This window comes from Pinus tabuliformis, chromosome J (genome assembly GCF_031772625.1).
Source record: "Pinus tabuliformis cultivar Carrire ecotype Pingquan chromosome J, CPIR1, whole genome shotgun sequence".
NCBI classification, from domain to species: Eukaryota; Viridiplantae; Streptophyta; class Pinopsida; order Pinales; family Pinaceae; genus Pinus; species Pinus tabuliformis.
Genome location: NC_142295.1, coordinates 1,321,013,698 through 1,321,033,446, shown reverse-complemented (window position 1 = coordinate 1,321,033,446; position 19,749 = coordinate 1,321,013,698). Strand labels below are relative to the sequence as shown.

At 38.1% G+C, this 19,749-nt stretch overlaps 1 protein-coding gene across 1 annotated transcript in view; it reads left to right on the top strand.

Annotated features, from left to right (window-relative positions):
• Window positions 1-17,664, top strand: part of LOC149232138 (uncharacterized) — a 132,473-nt gene extending 114,809 nt beyond the window's left edge. The window contains exons 5-9 of the mRNA XM_089379369.1: window positions 14,649-14,751; window positions 15,181-15,408; window positions 15,769-15,987; window positions 16,143-16,403; window positions 17,161-17,664. Coding sequence (XP_089235495.1) covers window positions 14,649-14,751; window positions 15,181-15,408; window positions 15,769-15,987; window positions 16,143-16,403; window positions 17,161-17,463 — 1,114 coding nt within the window. The 3' untranslated portion in view covers window positions 17,464-17,664. The remainder of the gene's footprint in view (window positions 1-14,648; window positions 14,752-15,180; window positions 15,409-15,768; window positions 15,988-16,142; window positions 16,404-17,160) is intronic.
• The last annotated feature ends 2,085 nt before the right edge of the window (window positions 17,665-19,749 follow it).

Genomic DNA, 19,749 nt, shown 5'->3' with positions numbered 1-19,749 from the left:
TCCGCTACTGCTAGAGAGAATTCAGAGTCCTTGGCTAGAAGTCCTCTGAGGAATAATCCCCTCACTCGTGTCTCCCTCTCACGTCTTTTTGCCCAACAACTGCCTGCAAAAACTGCGTCCCACCAGAAATCCCTCTTTGCTGAAGCTTCTGCTACGCTGCTCCCTTTGTTGCTAAAAAATCTCGATCTGGAAATCCTACCTCTCTGTCGACTCACTTAGAGAGAGATTTACCACGAAAATCTTGCTCTCTTAGCCTAACTGCGCAAACCCTCAGGGGATTCGATTTGTTGCCTCTGCAGGAATTTCGAACTGCCTTCCTCCTTAGTGCTGGGTTCTTCCGACGCTGTTTTCTTGTTTCACCTACACCTCTGATACCATGTGAAAATTTGGATGCCCAAATTTTTACTGCAACAACTGATTAAGTTCCTTCTATTTGTTAATTACTGAACAAATTATTTACTGTTTCCTACAGTAAACACCGAAACTAATATATTGCAGTGTTCACCAATTAAATTATAAGCGGAAACAAGACACTGAACAAGAAAGAAATACAACATGCATTACACCATTTTTTTTGGACAAATGTCTCGGGAAAAACCCAATGCGAGAAAAGGGTGCAACAGCTCTGAGGGTTTTATTATTATGTAGTAGTAATTTCTGAATACAATCTCTGGATGCCTTCCCGACAATCTAGTTACAGAGAATATCACTGGCAGAGAGATTTTTGAGATTACCTCACACTATCATTGGAAGTCCTGGCGGATCCAACCCTTGAATGAACAACCCCTGGCTGCCTTTGCGCTACCTTTGCGTCAGCCCAAAGTCACAGTCTCTAGGATCTGCGTCACTCTTCCCGGTTGATTGATTTGCCTTTGAGATTTTGACTTCTGTTCTCCTGGTCTCACACCCCGACTTCCAGCTACAGAAATCGAACCCTCCAGCGAATTTCAGACTCCCTCGAGGCTTTTGCGTTGCCTTTGCGTCAGCCTACGTTGCCTCTGTGTGGCCCTGCGTCAACCTCTTTTGGCTCTGTGCTGCCTCTCCTGGATATCTCTCTGGCTCCTCTATTGTGTATTCCCGGATCAGGAGAAATCTCCAACCAGAACTATCCCTGGCCCTCACTGCAAAAGCTCACTTCGAATTTCTCTCTGGCAGATGCTCTGCTTCAGAAATTCGATCTTCTGAACTCTACTCGATGTGTTTTCCAAGTGCCCCTCAAGCCTCTTCTTATATCTTTCTGTTGGACAACCAATGACCCAGATTAACTTCTAATCAATGGCTTAGATCATTTTGGCTTGATCCTCGTCTTGTTCTAGAAATTACACCCACAGTTTAGATTAATACTCATTAATTATTTTAATTTCCTAAGTTTAGACTTAGGGCCCCATTAAAAATAATTAACTATTTTAATAAAATTGTCTCTTGGGTGGAATTTCCCAAAACGATTTATAGGTATTGGAGAATGCATGTGTCTAAGCATGCCTGCAAATTTTGAGACTTAGAGCACATTTGATGCTACTAGAAATCAACACTTCAAGGGTCGAATGGTCCTCTTCTAGGCCGACTTCACTGGTAGGGCCGACTTCGTCTTGGGAGTCCAAAATTGACACTTTAAACTCAAAATTAATATTTCTTTCTTGATACAATTTTCCCATAAGGGTCTTAAACATATGACAATGACTCAATAAACCCTAGAAGCCTGAAGAACATGCTTGACTTATTTGATAAATAAAAGGAGCATGAAACCCATGCTTCATTTTTTTTGTTTTTTGTTTTACAATAAATATATAATGATACAAATACAATAACAATTATGAAGATTGAAGATAGGGACATTTCTCAACACGACACACTTGAATGGAAGTCCTCCACTCTATCACTGAGATCTCCTCTCAAGTCTTGTGCTCATTGTATGGTGTGTCTTCTCATATCCTTAGCCTTGCTTTTATAACTTCTCATTGAGCTAAATCCCTAACCCTAATATCCAAAGTGATTGACGTCTGAGATTAGATCTTGCCTCACTTGAGAACAACAATTGAGATTAAAACATAATTCACTAAAGTAAATACTTTTCTTTAGTTTCTTTGGCTTAATAGCCAATGTAATTAATTATGTGTTTTTTGTAAGTTAGACTCGGGGTAAATTACAAAAACAACTTACTCAATACTTGAGCAAGTATCCTAGAGAGACTTTGGATGACTTTTGTATGCCCAAGCTATAGTCACCAACATAGTAATGTGCCCAAAAACAACACCAGAACATGTTCTTGTTAATTTCTCCTTGGATCTGCTAGACATCACCAAAAGCGCTGCAAAATCTTCCAAATCTGCAAATCTGGGTAGCAAAAGAGGCAGGAACAACTTAATGTTCCTTCCAATTCGTTTTTTTTGTCAAGAAATTTGAGAAACTTTAAAGTATTGTTGATGAAATTATCAGCGAAGTGAAATGGAAACTAGTAATGAAATATTTCCTAAAACCTTTAGTAAATGTGTTTGTACACTATTTAAAATCAAAGGATCACTGGCAAGAAGAGATATTATAATCTTTACTAGTCCTACTGAAGAGAGTAACTATGTTAGTCCTAAATGTGCTACCAATTAGTGATTCCTGAATCAAATATAATTGAAACAAATTTTGTTGACACAAGTGTCAAACAATATGACATAAACAATCTACAACTAAGTATTGGAGATTATACTTTTATCTTGGAATTCACTGTGGAAACCTTATTTTTTGATAGTGACATTATTTTGGGCTCACCCTGGATGGAAACTCTAGTGTCCTTTATCCTAAATACGAAAAATAAGTTTTTAACATTTACCACAAAAAGAAAAAAATAACGTTACAATATGTTACTTTGAAGCCAGATTAAGTGTTGCCAAAAGACATACAAGATATCTCAAAAGTAATTCTTCAATAAAGTAAAAAGGCTATACACAATATGGAAAGAGAAGTTGACAAGATCACCACTGACAAAAATGAAGAAATTTCTCAGCTTAAAGACCATAGTGAAAAACTAGTGACGCAAATTAAGAAGCTTAAGAAGGACAGGAAGTCTAATCAATGAATGGATTGAATTGATTTACAATGAGCAATGAAGCTCAATATAGAAACAACAAATTTCTTCTAAGAAACTGCTAATAAGATCACATACGATCTTATCCGAATGAGCGTTAAACACTAAAATAGCATTTTTTCTAATACCCTCCTTTAATGCTCAATCTATTTACAACACCTATAGACCTCTAAATTTTACAAACTTATCAGTACCAAGGGGCTTGGTGAAGATGTTTGTTGGCTGCTCCGTTGTGGGAACATACAGCAACTGAATGGATCCGTCTTCAACAAGCTGTCGAATGTAGTGACAATGGGTTTCCACATGCTTTGTTCGTTCATGGAAGATTGGATTCTTGGCAAGTTTGAGCACTCCCTGATTATCACAGAACAAGGGAGTAGGACCTGCCTGGGAAACATGCATATCCGCAAGCATACGTCGAAGCCAAACTGCCTCACAAGATGCCTTAACTGCTCCCCGATACTCTGCTTCTGTCGAGGAGAGAGCCACTGCCTGCTGCTTCTTACTAGTCCATGTGACAGCACCGGATCCCAGACTAAACACATACCCAGCTGTAGATTTACGTTCATCAACCGAACCGGCCCAGTCGGAATCTGTGTAACCACTGAGTGTAGGATCAGAACTCCCGAGTGTATAGAAGTCCATATCAGGAGTGCCACACACATAACGGAGCACACGCTTCGCTGTTATCCAATGATTAGCCTTAGGAGCTGACATGAAGTGTGAAATGTAGCTCACTGCAAAACTGATGTCAGGTCTAGTGGCAGTAAGGTAGATGAGGCTGCCCACTAATTGCCTGAATAAAGTTTCATCCACAAGTGGTGAGCATGACTGAGTTGAAAGTTTGAGCCCTGGTTCCATAGGAGTCGTCGCAGGTTTGCAATCCTGCATTCTGAACCTGTCCACAAGATTTATGGCATACTTGGACTGAGAGAGAAAGATGTTGTTCTCAGTCTGCCAGACTTCAGCCCCCAAACAGTAATGAAGAAGTCCCAAATTTGTCATATCAAAAGCGCTGCACAAATCCTGTTTGATCCCATGGATCAAATGTGTTGAATTGCCAGTAATGATAAGGTCATCCACATAAACAACCACAAACAGAATATCATTACCAGTATGCTTGATATACAGGTTTGCATCAGATGGACTCTGCTGAAAGCCATGATCTGTGAGGTACTTATCAATTTTTATGTACCAAGCCCGAAGAGCTTGTTTCAGACCATAGAGTGCTTTGACTAATCTACAGACTTTCTGTTCTTGACCAACAACCTTGAATCCTGGAGGCTGCGTCATGTAGACTTCTTCCTGTAAGTCACCATTCAGAAAAGCACTCTTTACATCCATTTGATGGACTTTCCAATTGAACTGAGCTGCTAAGGCAAGGACGAGCCGTATGGTACTCATCTTGGCTGTAGGAGCAAAGGTCTCCTCATAGTCTATGCCTTCCTTCTGTGAGAACCCTCGAGCAACAAGGCGAGCCTTATACTTGTCTAGGGTTCCGTCAGCTTTGTATTTTACTTTATACACCCATTTGTAGCTAATGGGCTTCTTCCCTGTAGGAAGATCAGAGAGGGTCCAAGTGTGATTCTTTTGAAGACTCTGGAATTCAACTTCCATAGCCTGTTCCCACTCAGGTATACCCTTAGCCTCTGAATAGCTTTGAGGCTCAAAAACATTGTGTAGGTTAGCCATAAGAGAAAAATTGACGATAGGCTGTTGTTTGCTCTTATTTCTGGAAGTTCTACCTTCAAGGAGCTCATTATCCTGGAGATCACCAATAGTTTTAGCCCACCATTTAGGCCGGAGAGTAGAAGAACTAATATCAGGAGTAGGTGGAGGAGGCTCAGGAACAACAGGAGCAGCAAGAGGAGGATTATTTTCTGGAGGAAGCTCAGGTAGTGCATCATCAAATACTGATGCTGCATCATCCCTCCCATCAGGGGGACCTAGCGGAAGAAGAACACTGTGAGGCTGAGTTTCAGAACACTGCTCAGAAGGTGGAGACTGAAAGAACCCTCTGTCCTCATCAAATACTACGTCCCCACTGAAGCTAAGATGACCAATGTCTATATCTATCAGCCTATATAGGCCTTGTGGTGATCACTGTACCCTATCATCATGAGTTTTTGGCTTTTGGAATCCAACTTAGAGCGCTTAACAGCTAGAATTCAAACATATGCAACCGAGCCAAACACTTTGAGGTGACTGATCTTAGGCTTACGGCTAGACCAAACCTCTTCTGGAGTCTTCCCCTTAATAGCCTGAGTAGGTGTGATCGATTAAGAAGATAGACAACAGTAAACACTGCTTTAGCCCAAAATTTGTTCGGAACACTCCCGTGTTGTAACATGGAATGAGCCATTTCAACAACCGTATGGTTACGACGTTCGACAACACTGTTCTGTTGAGGAGTGTAGGGTGTAGTTAACGGGCGTTTGATGCCATGGGTATCATAGAAGTTGGAGAAAGCAGAAGAACAAAATTCCCCCCCGTTATCTATCCTAGGAGTTATGATATTACAGCCAGATTTGTTTTCAACTAAGGACTTAAACTTCTAAAAGATACTAATACATCAGATTTATGTTTTAGAAAGTACACCCACATCTTTCTACTGAAATCATCTACAATAAGCAAAAAATATTTGCAACCAGTAACTGAAGATGTATTCATAGGTCCACAAATATCAGCATGAAATAACTGGAGTACCTTAGATGCGCGCCAAGATTCTCCATCCTTGAATGAAGACCGATGTTGCTTGCCAGCTTGACAGGGGCCACACACTCCCAACTGCTGAGTCTGAATATCAGGTAACCCTGACACAAGCCCCTCCCGAGATAGCTGAGAGATATACTAAATGTTTAGATGCCCATATCTCTGATGCCACAGAGCGCTGATGGGAGAAACACGAGCTGCTAGAGCCACTTCTGGAGAATCACCAATGTCAAGAAGCCTGTATAGGCCATGATCTTCTAGGCCAACAACAATCATAAGACAAGTGTCTCTGTCAATAATGGAGCACTTGTGTGCACTGAACACCACATCGCGCTGAGGAGAGTTCCTCATAATCTGGCTGACAGACAGCAGATTAATTTCCATACCAGGAACATAATACACATTTAGGAAGATGAGTGTGCGCCCACCAGACTGGATCTGAACTGTACCTCTGCCAAGCACTGTGTACTCCTCACCTCCACTGAATACCACGAAATCACTGAAAGATGAGAAGTCAGTAAACCAGCCACGCCTGTGAGAGAAGTGACGTGATGCACCAGAGTCAATGTACCAGGCAGAAGACGGGGCATGATCTGAGGACCTCTTAGCCATAAAGGCATAAAAGGCAGATTCCTTCTACTCAGAATGTTCTGCAACATTCGCTGTCTGATGAGACCCTCCCTATTTCTTCTGTTCAGAAGAAATCCTCTGTCGGCAATCTTTCTTCATGTCGCCGAACTTGTGACAGTAATTGCACTGCACATTTTTCTTCTTAACGGGATCATAAGGCTGAGAAGAACCTTTCTTCCGAAAGGATTGAGGGGACTGATATTTGGCAGCAAAAGCATTTTCTGAGGAGGCTGATGAAGCACCACTACCAAACTGTTGTTTGCAATGATCTTGTTGCAGGAGTTTGGTGTTTGCAATGATCTTGTTGCAGGGGTTTGTTTCATAACTCCAGAAACTTCAGATCAACATTAGTGATGGTAATGTTGAGTGTTTCTATGAAGTGTTCATAAGGTTTCGATAGACTTTTCAGAGTGATGACTACCATATCTTCTTCCTCCATGGTCCGACCAATGGCTTCGAGCTAATCTCCAATGTCTTTAATCTTGTTAAGATGTTCCTGTAAAGACATATGTTCTTCCATCATGATGGAGAACAACTGATTCTTTAGAAAGAAAGCTCTGCTCTTGTCGGATGTCTCTTGCAGTTCCTTCAAATGTTGCTAGATTTCGGCAGCTGTCTTGCCAGAAGGAATCTGTGTTAACTAATCATTAGTCACAGAGAGTTTGAGAAGCATAACAACCTATCATAAATAATGATTAATTAGTGATTAGTTAATGAAGCGATATGTCCATAAGGGCATGACCTTTGATAAAGGGACACCTGCCTAGGGTATATAAGCATGCCCTCACTCATTTGTATCATCATCATTCTCATTCATACATTTTAATATATATTGTTGTATCTTCATATTCCAAGTCTTTTGGAGTCTTTAACCTGCTATAACGAACATTTTTTGTTACACTCTACGGTTTGGGGTTTTTTAAATATATTTTCTTCATTAAAACTTTAATATGTTATGTTCTTTATTAGTAAACTGACTCATAAAATTAAACCGGTTAGAATCTGAGGTTGATTATGAGTTTTAAAACATTGCCTCGTGCATCTGGACAACAAATCACTTGAACTTAAAATTTGTTCCTTTGAAATCAACAATATTTAATGTTGTTAAGAATCTACAAAAATTGTCAACTAGCTCCATTTTCCACTTTTAAAAATCATTGACATGCATGCAGCGCCCAATTTTAGTCACATGCTGTAGACTTGTAGTCATAAGCCAAGATCATACATCTTGGATTATAACGCTGCTTTGGTAGCCTTGCGGAAGGTTGATTGAGCCGAGAGGCTCATTCTTGTTGAAGAATCTAGGGAAAAATAAGTGTAGTGTGATTCTTCGTTACTTGATAACAATTTGTGGAGTCTTTTTACTTTTTCTTGTTAGTTTAATCTTCTTCTTCTTCTTATTAATGCATGTGTGTGTACTTCATCAAACTTCTACCAAAACATAAGAACAAGAACACAAGATGTTGGCTCTCTGCCAGGGCCAAAACCTCTCTTCTCTTGAGAGGAAAACCCTTTAGTAAGTTTCTCTTATTGAAGCTTCTTATTGATCAATGCCAAACCCTAGACCCCTGACTTGAATATCCTCCAAGCACAAGTCAAGTCCTTCCGACACTTTGTTTCCTCGACACTTTCTCCTTCTCCTTCTGGCACTTCGTCTTCCTTCTTTCAACTATTGATAGATCTTGTTTCACTTGCTCTAGAAGAGACACCTTTTGATAAGTCCCTTTTCTTGTGATGATCCCTTCCTTCTACTTGACCAAATGAGCTCTTTCTTCAAGGTGTAGGTGCAGACTTGATATGACTGTCTTGCAGCCCTAGATTTCTGCACGTGTGGTGACTTCCTTTATATGGTAAGCTCTTTTCTTCCTTTGCTTGAGTGTCCTTCTCCTTCTCTTGATTGGGAGACCTTATAGGTCTAGTTTCCTAGTCCAATTAGATAGATATGCCAACAATGAGTTTTTGCTGCTATGGCTGCAAGCAGACCCTTCCCCTTTCACATGTGTGGCTGTGTGTTCACCCTAGAGACAATCCTTAATATTCAGCTTCTTTCTCTCTTCCTTCGCTGCCCTAGAAGACCTCCTTTTCATCCTTTTTCTTAGCCTCTTCTTCTCTCGGATTTCAGAGCTCTTAATTGCATTGTAATGGAGTGGACAACCTCTATTTATAGAGGATTGTCCCTCCTTTTAGGCCGACTAGAAGGCCGACATGTTAACTGTTTGTAGGCCGACTTGTTGAGCAGACTTCGGATGGTTTCTATGGTGGTGTAACATGCTTGAAGGAGCTTCTTTGATGGTGCCTTTGCATAGGAGGAGACTTGACTTTGCTTGGAGGTATTCTCTTGACTTTAATACATAATCATACATGGTGTAACATGCCCTTAAGGCCTTCAACATTTCCTTTTGACTATTTGACTCACCTATAGCACTCAACATGTGTAGACCTATTTCAATGAGCAAGAAACTCATTGTCATATGTTATAAAAATAATATTTCTTTTCTTGAATAAGTACAAATATCAAAAGTACATTTATGAAGACCGAACCTAGTTACATTTCTTTCAACACTCCCTCTTAACTAGGGAGGTATTCATACGACATTACAAGGTGTTTGACTATTTATCAATCTTGAAGGATTCACATAAGAGAAACCAAATTTGCAATCCATCTGTTATAGCATCATATCCATCAACATTGTCACAGTGCAAGGCCTTGACTAATAACTCCATCTCTTCATGAGATCATGAGCTACAATGCTGGCGAGACCAATGATTTATAGACACCTTCATCATTGTCTCTCAAGGTACATACCCACTTAGGTGTTCACTGAGTATGACCTTTTAGGACTATTATTCTTGTCTTGGGTTCCCAACCCTCAAAGAATATCAGTGCTCTTGCCTACTCTTCTCTTGGATTCCCTACACATCCTCAAAGAGTATTGGATGTGAGATGATTACCCAATCCTCCCATTCTTTCTTCCCAAGTGAAGACAAGAATGTTGTGTCTATATTTCCATTCATGGCTTTCATCTAGACTTACGGCTTTAGTCCTGGTCTAGTGCATGACCCATGAGATGGAAAAACATAAATGTCACTCCTTTGTAATCAGGGGTGATCCAAAACTCCCTCTTGATTAGGGACTTGTTAGAGATCCCTCTTAACTAGAGACTCTTTCATTCATCAACAACTTCTTCTTCGTGGGTCCTTCAGCTACTTGATCTCCTTTCTTGCTTGATGTCATGAAGTCTTTGTTCGAACTTATTCTAGGCAGGGCACCATCCATTGATCACTTTCCTTCCTTGTTTTTCATGTCATTGCTTCCTTCGTGGAAAGTGTCTTTGTTACATCAGGTTTTCTTGTCATCTGGCTATTCCTTTGTCATCTTGTCCATGCTTCAGAATACTCTTCTCATGGATGCTTCACTGCACTTGCTTGTTTACATGCTTCGACCTAGTAGCCCATTATGACTTCATCCTGATATTGCTTCAACGTTGCGTTTTCTTTTGCTGGATGGCTTCTTCATCACAACATCTTTGTAGAGTAGAGTCGGTTATCTACATCTTTGATATCTCCAAGGCCTTCATAGGTGTTAAGGGTCCTTCCTTCCTTTGTCAGAGTTGTCCTGCCTTCTTTCGGGAGATATCTTCAGAGTATCTTGTCAGATAGTGATTCTCGGTGATCATGGTGTTCTTCACATGCTTGATCTCTTTCTTCATTCGCTTCTTCTTAGATAGATAGGTCAACCATCTTATGCTTCTTGTGAGAGCATTTCTTCATTGCTTGCTTCCTGGACTAGTCAGCATTTCTTCTTGCTTCGTAGTCAGCAATCTTATACTCCTTATGTGAGCATATTCTTTTGTTGACCTTCATTGCATTGTAGTACATGCCTTTGAGCATGTTCTTGGTGAAAGAGATTCTTTCATACTTGATCATGTTATAGAACTATTCCCATGACTCAATAATATACAAATGATAACATGACTAAACTTTGATGTATACATACCTCATCTTGATTCTCCTTTGATCATCTTAGCTTTTATTTGGTTGTCCTTGGTGTGGCCCTTCTTGCTTCCTCTTAGTTTGCCTGCATATCATCCTTTTCTTGAATCCCATGAATGGGATTCTCAATGAGACATATGCTTTGGTTTATGAACCTTCTTTTGAAGATTCCATCATAGCATCTTAAAGATCTTTGCCTTGCAAATGTTTATTTTCTTTTGATGATGGAGGTCTTCTAAGATTCTTTTTCATGATCAATTTTATTTCATAGTGGATGAGGTCCTATTCTAGGTATGCTCCTTCTTCATGAATATCTTGAGCTATGTTCATCATGCTCCTATATTCTAAAAGATATTTCTAACCATGCATTTTTGTTCTCATTATAAATGCTACATCTTCATGAGTATCTAGAACTCTATGTACTTCATGCTTCTAGATTCTAGAAGATGTTTCTAGCCATGCAATTTTATTTTATTCCTACATGCTCCTATCCTACTCAAAACTTTGAAAGAAGACTTGAAGTAAAGAGTTTGACCTAGTCATAGTAGATATCTGGAGGATCTTCCTTCTTTTGCTTCTTTTCTTCTTCTTTCACCTCTTGAGTCATGTGAGCTTCTTCCCTCTTTCTTTTGTTGTTGTTGTCCTTCTTAAGCTTAGGACAATTCCTTTTGTAGTGTCCATATTCTTGGCATCCAAAAAATTGGACTTTGGACATGACCTTGTTGTTTGTTCTTCGTGGACCAAATTTGCCAAATTTTCCCTTTCTCTTGGCCATGGTAGCAAATGCTTGCTCCTTTGATCCCACATCTTCCTTTGCTTTGAGTTTGGTTTCCTCTCTCCTGCATAGAGACCACATTTCACCGAGTGTGGTTGCTTCCTTCTTGGCATATATGCTTGGTGTGAAGTTGCCCCAATCCTCAGGTAGAGCATTGAGTACTAGAGTTGTCATCTCCATGTCAGACACGACTTCCCCAAGCTCTTGAAGTTGATCTCTCATTTTAGAGATTTTCATGAAGTAGGGAGCTATTCATTCCTTTGTTATCTTCATCTTGTACAATTCATTCCTTAGAGATATCACTTCTCCGATTGTGGATACCGAGAATATATCTACTAGCTTATCATAAATTTCTTTTGATGTTTCAAATTTGGAGACATAAGGAATGAGAGAGTCTTTGATTGACTCTATCAAAACCCTTTGAGCTCTTGTCTCATCCTTATTGTACTTAGCTAAGGCTTGAGTTTGTTCCTTAGCAGGGATAGTGATATTCCCTTTGACATGTTCTATGAGTTCATTTTCCTTGAGAAGTAAATTAGTCCTCTTCTTCCATGCAAGAAGTTATTGGTGCCTACCAATTTGTTGCTTTCCTTGCAAAAAGACATTGATGTATATTCAGAAGGGGACATTTTGTTGCTTTCCTTGCAAAAGACATTGATGTATATTTAGAAGGGGACATATAGTTGATAGATTTTGAGATGTAATGGATTTGCTTCCTCCTTGAAGACTTGATGGCTTGCCTTCCTTGGATCTTGATGTTCTTCAAGTTGCCTTCTCCAAGTGGACTTGCTTGGTGATGAGATTTGCTTGGTGACTTGTAGATGATGTAGGTCCCTCTTTGATCAACTCTTCTTTGTAGGTGCCTTTGTATAAGTCTCTTCTTCTTGCTATGTAGACTTTCTTGATGAATGATGGATTGTAAACCTTCTTGTCCTTGAAGTGATTGAGACTTCTAGGCTTGATGCTTCAACCTTGTAGATGTCCTTCCTTGATGAGTGTTCTTGAGTTGCCCTTTCCTTGATGTGTCACCTTATCTCTAATACCATGTTGAAGAATCTAGGGCAAAATCAGTGTAGTGTGATTCTTCGTTACTTGATAACAATTTGTGGAGTCTTTTTACTTTTTCTTATTAACTTAATATTCTTCTTCTTCTTATTAATGCATGTGTGCGTACTTCATCAAACTGCTACCAAAACATAAGAACAAGAACACAAGATGTTGACTCTCTGCCAGGGCCAAAACCTCTCTTCTCTAGAGAGGAAAACCTTTTAGTACGTTTCTCTTATTGAAGCTTCTTATTGATCAATGCCAAACCCTAGACCCCTGACTTGAATATCCTCCAAGCACAAGTCAAGTCCTTCCGGCACTTTGTTTCCTTGGCACTTTCTCCTTCTCCTTCTGGCACTTCATCTTCCTCTTTCAACTGTTGATAGATCTTGTTGCACTTGCTCTATAAGAGACACCTTTTGATAAGTCCCTTTTCTTGTGATGATCCCTTCTACTTGACCAAATGAGCTCTTTCTTCAAGGTGTAGGTGCAGACTTGATATGACTGTCCTGCAGTCCTAGATTTCCGCATGCGTGGTGACTTCCTTTATATGGTAAACTCTTTTCTTCCTTCGCTTGAGTGTCCTCCTTCACTTGATTGGGAGACCTTATAGGTCTAGTTTCTTAGTCCAATTAGATAGATATGCCAACAGTGAGTTTCTGCTGCTATGGCCGCAAGCAGACCCTTCCCCTTTCTCATGTGTGGCTGTGTGTTCATCCTAGAGACAGTCCTTAATCTTCGGCTTCTTTCTCTCTTCCTCGCTGCCCTAGAAGACCTCCTTTTTGTCTTTTTTCTTAGCCTCTTCTTCCCTCGGATTTCAGAGATCTTAATTGCATTGTAATGGAGTGGAAAACCTCTATTTATAGAGGACTGTCCCTCATTTTAGGCCGACTAGAAGGCCGACATGTTAACTGTTTGTAGGCCGACTTGTTGAGCAGACTTCAGATGGTTTCTATGGTGGTGTAACATGCTTGAAGGAGCTTCTTTTATGGTGCCTTTGCATAGGAGGAGACTTGACTTTGCTTGGAGGTATTCTCTTGACTTTAATACATAATCATACATGGTGTACCATGCCCTTAAGGCCTTCAACATTTCCTTTTGACTATTTGACTCACCTATAGCACTTAACTTGTGCTAGACCCTATTTAAATGAACAAGAAACGCATTGTCATTTATTATAAAAATAATATTTCTTTTCTTGAATAAGTACAAATATTAGAGTACATTTATGAAGAGTGAACCTAGTTACATTTCCTTCAATAATTCTACAGCCCAGTGTGAAGGCAATAAATAAGTATGTCCATCCCTCCTAAAATAAAAATAAAATATTCGCTAAATAAAAACAATGTCGACTATAATAAAAAAGAAAAAAGTCCGCTTGGGATAGCTCAATTGGCAATGGCCGTGGAAATGAAGTCTCACTGAATCGGAAGTCTTGGGTTTAAATCTTGTGCTATCCCCCCGATCGGGGTGAGAAGTTGGACATGATGAAGATGTAGTCTTACAAATAAAAAATAAAAAAGAAAAAAAATATGCTATGCATATTTAATTAGTTGTCCATGTAAACTAATATAATTTCATGTAAAATAATTAGAAGTAAAAATACTTTCCAAAAATATTTTAACACGTGATATCAACTTCATATATATCTATATAAAGAAAAAAATGTTAAAAAGGAAATATTTTAATGCTGTATAGAATAAAATATCCAATGTGGGTTATGAATTAAATATTTTAGTATGAATTAATATTGACATATACTTAAAAATATATTAATAACAAAAAAACAAGTTCAATGCACCTGTTATATAATCTCTATAACATTAGAAAATACAATTTAAATAATAAAAAATTACGCATTGTTTTTTGCACTCTAAAATAAGTTTGTACCTGAAGAAATTTGATCCCTCGGCTCATGTTAGATCTATGGTTACGATTGATCTATGTTGGTGTTATGTAATCTGAAGTTCTGTGGATAAAATTGTGATGTTTCGAGAAAATAGATCTGGGTTTCTTACAATTATGTGAGTCATTGATTTAATTTATTTGGAGATCTCAATCATGTTTCTCATTATCATGGTTAATTTTTCTGAGATTCAGTGATTTGAAACTCAACTCCTGATGCATTGTTATATCATCCCAATAGATAGTAAATCATGTATTGTGGTGGTTAAGTTTGGCTTCATCTCCTAATCAGTGTTGAGGCAGTAATTCTGAATTTGAATTTGGAATATTTGGAGTTTTTTAGTGATGTTGGCATGGTGAAAGGACATAATGAACTTGAATATATATATATATATAAGTTTTCACTTTTATGGCTTTTTTTTTCAACTAATATTGGGCTACGACAAGGAATATCAAGGTTTTTGTTTCTCTGATTCTGACATAAGTAATCACATTGATTGCTCTGTGCAGGGCATACGGAAGTGGGAAGGAAGATAGTCCTTTGTGTGATGTCGCTGGATTTGAAACCACTCGTATGAAGCTTTTAAGACATGTTTCTTTTGTTGATTGTCCGGTGAGAGTCAGTGGAAGAACAACTTCAATTTGTTTTGTAATTCATTTTTTTGAAATTCAAACATGATAGACTTGCATGCTTCCGGCTATGAATTACATTGTTATGGGTGAAATACAAAGTGTTGGAAAATCTTTATTGATGCCCAATGGGCATAAAATCAACATCTTTAACACCTTATTATTGCTTCGTTCTTTCTGTCTTTGTGAGGATGTAGATAGGTCATGATTGGGTGGGCAATTTTAAAAGAAAAAACGTTTTACAATTTACTTGAAATTGTGTTAATAGTGTTTTTTTACATGCATATTTGTTCTGAATTGTTCTAATTTCTCCTATTTTGATTTTCTGTGTCATTCTATATAATGTTGTCTTCATAATACATTCTTTTCCCAATCACTGTCTGACGGTATTTTCCCAATTACTATCTGACAGGGTCATGATATTCTCATGGCTACTATGCTCAATGGTGCGGCTATCATGGATGGGGCACTGCTTTTGATTGCTGGAAATGAGAGCTGTCCTCAACCTCAAACTTCAGAGCATCTTGCAGCGGTGGAGATCATGCGTCTTAAGCATATAATTATTTTACAAAACAAAATTGACCTTATCCAGGAGAGTGTAGCCATGAACCAGCATGAGGCAATTCAGAAGTTTATTCAGGTTCGTCAAGCTTTGTTGTTTCCATTATAGATTGTGTGTATTTTTTTCCTCAAAAGGAAAACCTTGTGGGACATGGGATCCCCTGGTTCTTCGGCAGAATGTCTGGATGTAGGGAGGCTCAACTGCAACCCTTGATAGTGGCTGGTGACCAAGGGATTCCATTGGATTTGATCTTGTGATGCCTCCCCATTGGCAGCATGCTTTGGGTGGATGGTTCAACTGATTGATCTAACACTTTGTCTGTTTATACATTATATGTGGTAGTGGTTTTTGCTTTCCACAAATTCCAAAGTATTTTTAATCTTGTTTTTCACATTTTTTTAATTCCATTATATTGGAAATGTTTAATTGCGAGTTTAGGGTACCATTGCGGATGGAGCACCTGTTGTACCGATCTCTGCACAGCTGAAATACAACATTGATGTTGTCTGTGAATACATAGTAAACAAGATTCCCATTCCAGAGCGGAATTTTGTTGATCCACCCAATATGATCGTAATCAGATCTTTTGATGTGAATAAGCCTGGTGCTGAAGTTGATGAAATAAAAGGAGGTGTCGCTGGTGGAAGTATACTGAAGGTATGGTTTCTTTTGGATTACCCAATTGATTTTTAAGGTTGGTTAAATATTTCATGTCTTGTATACTTTGCAAGTTTGCCTCAGCATGTTCCTGCTGCAAGTCATGAGAGGAAAATTATTCTTCCCAACTGATTTATGTGCTTGTTGTTTCTTAGGGTGTGTTGAAAGTGAATCAAAAAATTGAAGTTCGCCCTGGCATTGTTGTCAAAGATGAAAGTGGTAGCATCAAGTGTACACCTATCTTTTCAAGAATAATTTCACTTTATGCTGAGCAAAATGAGTTGCAGTTTGCTGTTCCTGGAGGCCTTATTGGTGTGGGTACAACAATAGACCCCACACTGACACGTGCTGACAGGCTTGTGGGGCAAGTCCTTGGAGAAGTTGGAGCACTACCCGATGTATTTGTTGAGCTTGAGGTATATTTATTCTTTAGAGCAGTGCATTGACTTGAGGGATAATGTTCATTTCAATACAATCTTTCTTGTGCTTTCAATCTTTTTTTAAAGCTTTAGGTGGTTTGCTGACGAGTGGTTTTCTTAGTGTTTTTTAAATATTTCTAATAGTGTATCGATCCTTCTTTCTATTCTCTTACCAGACCTGTCATCTTGTTTGTTACCTATCGACCATAAATTTGTCAATGGAGCTAGATTACAGTTCTGTCACCCATGATTATAATATTATACCATGTTTGTCTTGGTAAAGATCCAATTTAGGTTATGGTGCATCATTGAACAAGTTCTTGAGATTGTGGTGTATATGCTAGCCTAAAAATATTGGATAGACTCATTTTGCTTGTGTTTTTGAAACATCCGAGGTTTCTGCTTCTGGGCTTTTTTATATACATGCCACTGGTCTGTCCTTTTCAAGTATCATATTGCTTTATCTGCCTAGAATTTGTTTATGCTTTGCTTTTTGCCTCCTTTCTGAATACATCGGCTTGGTCAATAAATGATTGTGTGCTTCAGATATTATGTCTTCTGCTGTAGCTTAGCTATGAATTCTGCAATTTTCTGTGTTCCTCCTTGGATTCCAGAAGTTTCGTGCTGTCTTATCATCATTCTTCCAATTTTGAGGTGCCCTTTTAAATGGTGAATTAAAGTATACTTTTCCAAATTGACATGAAGAGTGTTTGACAGCATTGAAGCGCTGATCCTGTATCTTTTGTTTTTTCAGGTTAACTTTTTCCTCCTCCGCCGACTTCTCGGAGTTAGGACAAAAGGAACAGAGAAACAGGGGAAAGTTTCAAAGCTGGCCAAGGGAGAGGTCTTGATGCTTAATATTGGTTCAATGTCCACTGGAGCTCGGGTGCTTGCTGTCAAAAATGATCTTGCAAAGCTCCAGCTGACTTCTCCAGTCTGTACGAGTAAAGGGGAAAAGATGGCACTTAGTAGGCGAGTAGAAAAGCATTGGCGATTGATAGGATGGGGCCAAATTCAAGCTGGGGCAATACTGGAAATTCCCCAGGGGTCCATATAAGATAGTAAATAAACAAAGCAAGTTATATTTGAGAAAAGAAAAAGGGTACTTCAGTAAAAGGAAGAATGTGGATAGGGAGAGAATTACTAGGAACAATTTTTGTTAGATGGAGAAGAAAACCTATTGGGCTGAATGTTTTTTGGTATTTTGGTTGTTGTAAAATCATATTTATGAAAATTGAACACCTAGATTATATTTTTATCCTCGTCTTATTTTTTACCTGAGTTTTTAGATTGGTTTTAGAATGAGCTCATTTGCAGAACATTAGAATATTTTAGATTTCACTATAGTCATTGCTCATGTTTTACTACAGTCTAGAACTTACTGACCATTTTCTTAAGTCAATCCTTTTCCCTTTCTGAAAGTGGTTCCAAAAGCATGCCCCAAGGGCTAAGGGCTGCATCGCAAAGAGCCGACTTCCTTTATTTTAGTTGCCAGGTCTGAATGCTAGAGATTCTTCCAAAATTGCCTGGAACATGCGCCTGGCCACATTTCTTTGAGATTCATGCTATGTAGGTGGGAGAGAGTCACAGACCACATCAAGAAGGGAATCCTAGTAGATTGCTTAATGCTCTTTGTCTACATGAGCAATGAACGGACACCGTGTTTGCAGCATTTGTTAATTTCCAACTTGTTCAATACAAGGTCATTAAACATTCATCCACCAGGTTATCAATTTCCGTATAACCATTGGACATCTTGGGAGAAGCACGTGACTTCATTTGTATGTTAATGGTAAAAGAAATTGATTACACAACTTAAAAGGTCCTCTGATACTGCTGTCTTTATCTTGGCAAGACTTTTTCCATTCGTCAAAACCTGAAACTTCCAAGAATTCTTATATCTACCTTTCATGTAAAACTGACAAATCCATGGTCAAGAACTGAAAAGTCACGCTTAAGGGGCCAAGAAGAGACAAGTAGTGTTCACACAAGAGACGGAGGTCATTCCTTCCCAGAATTATGTTTTTTCTTTCTTTGAATGGAGAGATTTTGATTTCTCAATTGCGTCGTTTTAAATCACCGTTGATGGATCCTACCTTAGTAATGTCTCAAATATATTTTAGGTTGTGGTTTGACATTGCAGAAGAATAATTTGTTTTCTGTTTGGCTTAAAACTAACGCTCTAAAGAATGAAAGTTAATGTCAAAAGATACAAGACGACATTTGCTGATATCTTCACTTGCTATCCTACAAAACTCACCGGGTTTGTATTTGACCTGTCAATTTGTACTCACCAGCTGGGAGTCTGACTTACAAGCACTCTCAGGTTAGAGTTTTTCCGAAGTTCTTCCAGTCTAAGTTATTCCCAAGTTTTTCTCAAATGAAATTATATTATGTTATTTTATTTTTTAATTCGTATTTTGCACAGCCAAATTTTGTAACTGTTCCCGTGCACTGTGACCTAATTTATTGGACTGGATAATTGTTTTTGTGAAACCATCATAAAGGTCCATGATTAAGCCAGGAAACATGCTTTCTCATCTTTAGAAAGATGAATGCAATAAATATAGATTATTCCTTCCCCAAAGTTGAGAAGGATGTATCCAATAAACGTAGCTTACGTGCAATCATATTTCTGATTATATTCTTTTCATTATTTTATTTTGGTTGGGCTCGCTATTTAGCGAAGCATTGTTTGGAGATAATTTATGTTTGCTTTAGATTAAATTTATTTATTTTAAAAAATAGGGTAGTTTTTAATATTATAATAATAATAATAATAATAATTTATATCAAATTGGCCTATAATATTTTTTTATTGGTAAGATTTATTTGTGTAATAATTTAGCTGTTAAAGTTTATGGAGGTGTAAATACTTTATTTTTTTTGAACTATACTTTTTGAATTTAGACTCAGCGTATGCTTTTAACTATTGTGCTCACTAAATTTTGAAGTAGAGTAAAGTTGCACTTATCTCTGTCTTAGTTAAAATGAAATTGATTTTTTAAAATGTGAACTTTACCTTTTTGAATGTAGACCCAGCGTATGCTTTTAACTATTATGCTCACTAAATTTTTGAAGTAGAGCAAAGTTGCATTTATCTCTGTTTTAGTTAACATGAAATTGATTTTTTAAAATGTGGTTTCCAGATAAATTAAAAATAAAAATAAAAAAACCAAAATGCTCTCATTGTTATCACATAATTTATTATTTAATTACACGTAGTTTTTCTATATAATCCATAACAGTAATAGCTATCATATAAGTTAAAATTAATTATTATCCAATTACAATGCACTGCATAAACCTATATTAATCTATCTTTGTTTTAATATATTAATTA